General features: G+C 52.9%; 1 protein-coding gene across 1 annotated transcript; it reads left to right on the top strand.

Moving 5' to 3' along the window:
• The first annotated feature begins 2,967 nt into the window (after positions 1-2,967).
• Positions 2,968-6,436, top strand: LOC117847551 (probable metal-nicotianamine transporter YSL10). Its single transcript, XM_034728770.2, has 6 exons — positions 2,968-3,604; positions 4,078-4,241; positions 4,334-4,431; positions 4,531-4,665; positions 4,760-4,949; positions 5,014-6,436. Exons 1-6 carry the CDS (start codon positions 3,250-3,252, stop codon positions 6,133-6,135), a joined length of 2,064 nt encoding a protein of 687 aa, XP_034584661.1. The 5' UTR covers positions 2,968-3,249; the 3' UTR covers positions 6,136-6,436.
• Positions 6,437-8,425: the final 1,989 nt, after the last annotated feature.

Raw genomic sequence — 8,425 nt, forward strand, 5'->3', positions numbered from 1 at the left:
CATTCACGACACGTAGGAAGAGGAGGTAAGGGGTTTCTGCTAAACTTCATCACCCATCATATCGGATGTTTGATACTGATTAGGAGTACTAAATATAGTCTAATTATAAAACTAACTGCACAGATGAAGTATAATTCGCGAGACAAATCTATTAAACCTAATTAGTCCATGATTTGACAGTGTGGTGCTGCAGTAATCATTTAATAATGATGGATTAATTAATTTTAATAGATCCGTCTCGCGAATTAGACTTCATATGTGCAATTAGTTTTATAATTAGCTTATATTTAATTCTTCTAATTAGCATCTGAACATCCGATGTGACCCTCCCTAAGTCATTCCAACTCAGAGTCAAACTTTAACCAAAATTATAGAGAATCTTTATGCTACCAAATAGATATACTATGAAAATATATTTAATAAAAAAATTATTTTACTTATTTGATATCACGAAATGTTAGTAGTTTATTGTATAAATTTGGTCAAACTTGAGATATTTTAACTCTTGAAAAAAGTTGGGATAGCTTGTAATTTGGAACGGAGGGAGTACGCACGAGTGCGAAGCAGACGAGCTAGCTGACGCGCGAACACCGGGCTGATCGACCGAGACCGTTGGCCAACTTGCCCGTATCGATCTGCCTCTCGGCGTTGCAAGCGAGGGCGAGATCATCAGCGGCAACGGGCCGGGGGAACATCACCAGCAGAGTGGAGCAGCGTGCTCGTCGGCTCGAAACTAAGAACATCAACGGAGACCGAGTCAAACACATACACGGTCGCCCAAAATTTAACCGTGCCAACGTGCCGTCGTCGGTGCAGGCTGCAGTGCAGCGGCGCGTCCTGCAAACCGTCCAAACACACCTTGTCGCCGAGCCCCGGCCGGCGTCTCGAAGACCGGGGGAAAAGGCTCCCTCTTCTCCAGGCCGTAACAGCCCATCCCGTGCAGGGCTGCGCCGCACTTGCATGGCTTGGAAACTGCCGGACACGGCCAGGCCGCCGCCGTGGCGTCCGGAATCATCACTGCTCTCTACCTGTTCTTTTCCAGCACTTGGGTTTTCCTTCCCACCTCACTCCCTACTGTCACGCCGGCTCACAGTACGTCACGATCAGGCGAGGCCTTTATACGCACTTGGCGTGGAGAGGTGATTCAGTTCAAGCTCCTGCAGACCATCTCCAGTTGTCACTCGGGTTAAGCAGTCGTGCGGTGTGCCATGGCGGCGGCGGCGTCCGGCCGGGCTCGTGTCGCCTGCGGGCTCCTTGTGTTCTTGCTTGTTCTGGGTGTCGCGGCCGCCGTTGATCGTCCCAACCAGGAGGAGGTACTTACTGCTCTGACAGCCTCTTTTATTCAGTCACGGACGGGGCACGCAAACTTGATACTCGATCGATCCTCGATCTGTAGTAAAGTATCTGCGAATCCCTTTGCCTGTGAAGTTGATCTCTACTCTATACATAACTCGAGCATTTTAGCAGGTCTGGACGCTCGAGTTTTTGACGGGGCAAAAATACACGATTGGTTGGAAAAAAGAAATCGTGTATTTAAGAACCATGTAGCACTCGAATTTACAGCCATTTTGGCATTTTCCGTAAAATACCAAAATTGTTGGGAAGGTAATAAAACCTTGAAGATGCAAAGGAAAAGGATAGCATAGGCAAATTCATACGCAAAATCTTGACACTTACACACAAATTCCAAATAATTTACACCACAAGTAGCACTGTCATATTGCTACGCATAAGTATGTAATTGCAAATGGAACTAGAAGGTTTTATTTTCTGTCAAATATGCAAATTAACCAAAGCTAACTCTATCTAAATCTGATAGAACAAATTAACCAACGAAGCTAGCAAATCAACAAATGTGTATCTCAAAATAGGTAAAGCTAAATATAGTCTACGCCTTTCTACACAAACACCTGTAGAGGCTGACAGGGGAGCAGAATAATGTTTAGGCACTTCACAAATCGAATAAACCAGATGTGCACTAACTTCTCGAGCCCGATTCATTTTTAAAGAAAATGGTTCTCGATGAAATAATTCATATCCACAAGCAACAAAAGAAGGGAATTAGAAAGAAAAGTGAAAAAAATAGAAGAATTTGTGGCCAGAAGCGAATCCAAAATATCATACGTGTGCTAACCTTGGACGATAGTTCGAAATGAAAGGATTCAAATCCACAACCAAATACAGAAGAGCATCAGAGAGGGAATGGGTAATCGAAGAACCCTAGAGCAGCCAACTAATACAATGAACCAGATGCACACTTCGCCCGACAGATCATAGCAAAACGAGTGGAATCCACAAGGGAAAATGGAAGTGAAACAGTGGGGAAAAGATGAAATGGCAGGGGAAAGGTGAAATCGAAGAACCCCAGAGCAGCTAACAAATAAAATGAACCAGATGCGCATTTCGCCCGACAGTTGACAGCAAAACGAGTCAAATCCACAAGGGAAAACGGAATTGAATCCGAGGGGAAAGGGGAAATCGAAGAACCCTAGAGCAACCAACAAATCAAATGAACCAAATCCACAAGGGGAAACAGAAGTGAAACATAGGGGAAAAGGGAAATGAGAGATCCGTAAATTCCCTCACAGGCTTCTGACTGATGATGTGTGCAGGTGTCGTGGAGTCCTGCTCCCGCACCGTCCCCCATGAATCCGATCAGTGAGTCCTCTTTATCCATACCTAATCAACTGCTGTTCCTCTTTTACTTTCCGTAAACGAGAACGATTAAGAGTTTGCATGATTGCATTACTACTGACCACTGAGTACACAGTACCGTACTTTGGATTCACAAATTTCTGTTATCTCTTCAGTACGGTAGTAGATCACCATTTTTCCTTGACACAAATACTATTGTACTACTCTGATTTGGCTGGCTGACATGGATATATCTCTGTCGTCTTCAGACTGCGGGAGCGCGTGCGAGTACATGCGCGCGCGCGCGCGAGACAGTGGCCGAGAGAACCGGATCCGAGACGAACTCCTCCCTCCTGTTAACCGCAACCCCCGGCATAGGTGTGTCTGACCGAAGGACCCCTGCCCCGGCGAAACCGCTTGAAGGGAACTCGAGACGACCATGCGTCCCCACTGACACGCGGGCCCCATCACTCTAACCCCCCCTCGATCGCACACACAGCCACACGTACGTACGGCACGGGAGAGGAGCGAACCGTCGACGTCGACGGGAGAGAAGAGAACCGCCGCGGCGCGAGCGACCGATCGACTCTCCAGCGCGCGGGCGGCCGGGCGGCGATGGCGAGGAGAAGGGAGGAGGTGGACGACGATGAGGACGAGGCGTCGGAGTCGGTGGAGCGGGTGTTCGAGGGGCGGGTGGTGCCCGGGTGGCGGGAGCAGCTGACGGTGCGGGCGCTGGCGGTGAGCGCGCTCCTCGGCGCCATGTTCAGCGTCATCGTCATGAAGCTCAACCTCACCACGGGGATCATCCCCTCGCTCAACGTCTCCGCGGGCCTCCTCGGCTTCTTCCTCCTCAGCTCGTGGACCAAGCTGCTCGACAAGGCCGGCGTCGCCAGCGTCCGCCCCTTCACGCGACAGGAGAACACCGTCGTGCAGACGTGCGTCGTCGCCTGCTCCGGCATCGCGTTCAGCGGTAATGAGCACTTGCGTCGTCGATTGCGTTTTGGCTTATCATCAACCCGTTCCATTGCGAATGATCGCTATCCGATCACGATGAAGATGGCAAAACTGCATCGCGTGTCTCTTCGTTTGGGCTCTCTGCATTTCATCGTGGGCCGTACGTAGCAGGTTTTCTGGACCTTCCGTTCTTCTTTCAGGCCCGGTTAGGTTTGGATGTTCGTCTTCAACAATTTAACTGCATTCTTTTTTTTCTAAAAAAAATGCATTCATACATATCGATTTGAAACTGGAGGGTAGGGATTTTCCACGCTCAACTAAAAATTAACAAAGTCCAAGGAAAAAAATGGTCCAAAAATGGAGATTTGGGAATGCAATGGAACCCTGCAGTTCCTTTTCGGTATCGACAGCAGCTTTCTCTGTTCGGCGTCAGAGATTTCAGTCCCTTCCTCTCGAATGGATTGCTTCGCTGATCTGCCTATTCTGCAGGTGGGTTTGGAAGTTACATGTTCGGGATGAGCGAGAGGATCAGCGAGCAGTCGGGGGAAACCTTGGACGAGCACAACATCAAGAACCCCGCCTTGGGCTGGATGATCGGCTTCCTCTTCATCGTCAGCTTCCTCGGCCTCTTCTCTGTGGTGCCCCTGAGGAAGGTACACACATTCATTATTAAACTATGATTGACACTCCAATTTGTCCAGTCCAGCATGGTTAGTTTGATGATGGTGTTGTTCGTTGTGTTCAGATAATGATCATCGATTACAAGCTCATCTACCCGAGTGGCACTGCCACTGCCCACCTCATCAACAGCTTCCACACTCCCCAGGGCGCCAAGCTTGCCAAGTACACTGACTACTCTCTGATGCAGAGACTGTATCTATCTCTGTTTCTGGTAACTGTTCTCATAACCTGAAATGCATGTGTCTGAACTGATTGCTGCAGGAGGCAGGTCAAGACGCTGGGGAAATTCTTTGCCGGCAGTTTCACTTGGGGCTTCTTCCAGTGGTTCTACACCGCCGGCGAGGGCTGCGGCTTCATGTCCTTCCCGACGCTGGGCCTCGAGGCCTACAGACAGAAGTAAGCAAGTGTCACATTTCGCAACTGAATTCTCGGTGCTTCAGTCAGCATGGATGGTACCGACTCTGCAGATGCTGTTCGATGCTTATCGCAGGTTCTTCTTCGACTTCTCGGCGACGTACGTCGGCGTCGGGATGATCTGCCCTTACATCGTTAACGTCTCCGTCCTCCTGGGAGGAGTCGTGTCGTGGGGCATCATGTGGCCTCTCATCGAGCAGAAGAAGGGCGACTGGTACCCCGCCGACCTCAAACCCAGCAGCCTCCGCGGCATCGTCGGCTACCGGGTGCGTTCATCGATTTCTTCACTGATCACTTAATGAATTCGTTCCTAATCAAGTAATCATGCAGGTGTTCGTCTCCATCGCGCTGATTCTTGGCGACGGCCTCTACAACTTCCTCAAGGTTATGACCAAGACGGTGAGCGCGCTGGTGGTGCAGGTGCGCGGGATGATGTCGGAGCCGACGCTCCCGATCTCGGGCGGCGGCGACGCGAGTTTCCCGACGCCGGAGGAGACGTTCGACGACAAGCGGCGGACAGAGCTGTTCCTCAAGGACCAGATCCCGAACACGCTGGCGCTGGGCGCGTACGCGGTGATCGCCGTGGTATCCATCGCCACGGTGCCGCACATCTTCCACCAGCTCAAGTGGTACCACGTGGCGGTGTCGTACGTGATCGCGCCCGTGCTGGCCTTCTGCAACGCGTACGGGTGCGGGCTCACGGACTGGTCCTTGGCGACGACGTACGGCAAGCTGGCCATCTTCACGGTGGGCGCCTGGGCGGGCGCGTCGGACGGCGGCATCATCGCCGGGCTGGCCGCCTGCGGCGTGATGATCGGCATCGTCTCCACGGCGTCGGACCTGACCCAGGACTTCAAGACGGGTTACATGACGCTGGCGTCGCCGCGGTCCATGTTCGTGAGCCAGGTGATTGGCACGGCGATGGGTTGCGTGATCGCGCCGTCGGTGTTCTGGCTCTTCTACAACGCGTTCGGCGACATCGGGATGCCGGGGTCGGAGTACCCTTCCCCGAACGCGCTGGTGTACCGGAACATGGCGATCCTGGGGGTGCAGGGCCTGGGTTCCCTGCCCCGGCACTGCCTGGACCTGTGCATCGCCTTCTTCGCGGCGGCCATCGCCATCAACCTGGCGCGCGACCTCGCGGGGCCCCGGGCGGCGGCGTACATCCCGCTGCCGATGGCCATGGCCATCCCCTTCTACCTCGGCCCCTACTTCGGCATCGACATGTGCATCGGCAGCCTGGTGCGGCTGGTGTGGGACCGGCTGGACCCGGCGCGGGCCAAGGCGTTCGCTCCGCCCGTGGCGTCGGGGCTCATCTGCGGCGACGGGATCTGGACGCTGCCGCAGTCGGTGCTGGCTCTCGCCGGCGTGAAGCCGCCCATCTGCATGAAGTTCCTGACGCGCGCCGCCAACGCCGAGGTGGACGCCTTCCTCCGCGGCAGGAGGCACTGACTGCTGTGACGGACACCAACCAAACGCGCCGTGCGTGCCATCTTCTAGTAGCTAGCAGCGTAGGGAGGAGGAGGAGGCTCGTGTCTTGTTCGCTTTGGAATCAGAAGATGCTTTCAATGTGGCGTACAGGCGCACACTGCTGCCGGCTGCTGCTGCTGCATAAATAGCTGCTAGGAAGGGGAGCAGTAAGTACGAGCAGTGCTGAATTTGGGGTGATGAAGTGAAGTGAAGTGAGGCAGCTCTGACTGAGGTTCTGAAGCTGTGAAGTGCAAGTGCTCTGCCTGCCCTTTCTGTAGGAGGATTCACCTTTCCGGCTAGCTGTGGCTCGCATGAATGGATGGAATATCTCGTATGCCCCGTGGGAGATCTGGTTGGTCCCCTCCCCTCGACCCGGGGCGCCGGGGCAGGAAGGGTCTGGATCTGCACAGCCCAGAGTGGGTCAGGGGCTCAGGGCCAGGCCTCTCCCGCCTCCGCCCATCATTGCGAATCATGTGATCCATATAAACTCGCTTGCTCGCCCTCGCCCACCGCAACGGCCACTGCGCACCCGCGTCGCAGGCCGCCGGCCGGCCGCGGCCAGCCTGCATGCGGAGCTCATGCAGGCCAGCAGCAGCAGGTGGAGTAGATCAGATGCCAATGACCTCCGGGAGCCCGGCTGATCGGGTGCAGACTGCAGAGGCTCGCAGGCACCACTGCACCAGGCCGGCAGTTCAAATCAACTCGGACAGCGCGGATAGATGGGCGTGATTTCATGGTTTGTTGGGAGGGGGAGGGGGAATCGCACGGCTTTAAGAATGTGGGGATTATTTTTTAGCCTTTGGGAGGGAGGGATGTGCCAACCAAACCAACCTTTTGCTGCTTTTTCCCTGTCCCTCGTCAGATCTCTTTTCCCCTGCGCGAGCGTGATTTCCACCACCTGCCGTGCCCGTGGACAGCAGCAGCCAGCAGAGGATGCCATGCCATGCCATGCCATGCACTGCCCTGTGCCCTGGGAAGGCCAGGGGGGCTCATGCATCAATGCTGCATGGCTGCGTGCGTTAACTGTGATGCTGCTGCTGCTGCTGCTGCACTGGCCCTGGACTGGACGAGTAAAAACTGATCCGGCCAGGGGGCAGCAAACGCCACGGCCAAAAGCACCAGCTTGCCCTTCTGTTTGCTTTTGCCTCTCCCTCCCTCCCTCCCTCCCTCTCTCTGTGTCTGTGCCTTTAACGCGGCGGCGAGTAATTGAACTGTGCCTCATGCTAAAATCTGCAGGTGCTGGAACTGGAAATTACTATGGGGTTTGGCAGGGAGCTCCGGCCGTTTCTGTTCAGCAATGAAAAATAAAATATTATGTTATTTTAAAAAATGGAAGTTTGGTTTCCGGTTGTGTTCTTCTGAACGGACAAGTACGGGCCCGTCAGGTTCAGATTACGGCAACTGCAGATCTAGCGGAGCTGTGGGTGCCGAGTTTTGAATTTTGAACATGGCGATTGTAAGGCGCAGATGCTGAATTGTGCCCTGCAGGCATGAATTGTGTATGCTGCGTTCTGGAAGCAAGCCGTCAGGACGTTTCAGGTATGAGTTCTTGTCGAAGTGCCTGCAGGACAAAATCTGAAGATTGCTTTCAGTGAAACAAAAATCTGAAAATTGCTCCAGCCAAACCTTCCGAAGCGAATTGTGATGTGAATTCTGCATGTGGGACGTCGTCGTGCGGCAATTCCTGACAACGTAAGCTTCTCTGGTGCTCTGAATTCTTCAGGCTAATGTTTCATAACAACCTGTACTGAATTTTTCATAAACAGCAGCACGGCACTGAGCAAATTCAAATTGCCACCCGAAAGAGAATTGCCTCACACCGAATTTAGTTTGGAAAAATTGTAAATTCGCTCAGCAATTGAGACAGCCAAAGCAGAAATAGTGCAAGATCCAGGGAAGGCAGCACCCAAGCAAAGAAATCTGCACTGAATTGCACCTAAACAAGCATCCGAGAAGGCGAAATTCAGAAGGCCAGAACCATCCCATACCTGAATTCCACCAAGTTAAAGCCTCGGCATGACTCTAGCCAACATCACAAGACAATTTGCGCCGCAATTCTCTCCAGGTACGAAGGGAATTCATGCGTGCAAGAAACAAGATCTCCTGAGCAACGAATTCCCTGAATTCTCACTGAATTACCCCCCGGAGACCCACAAAACACCCAAATTCAGAGCAAGGACACACAATTCCCTCGAGCAAGCACACCAATCGACAGAATTCTCCACTAGAGCACAAGAGGCTGCATGGTTTCCATGGGCTTTCTTGAACCATC

The sequence above is a fragment of the Setaria viridis genome, chromosome 3, assembly GCF_005286985.2.
Source record: "Setaria viridis chromosome 3, Setaria_viridis_v4.0, whole genome shotgun sequence".
Classification (NCBI taxonomy): domain Eukaryota; kingdom Viridiplantae; phylum Streptophyta; class Magnoliopsida; order Poales; family Poaceae; genus Setaria; species Setaria viridis.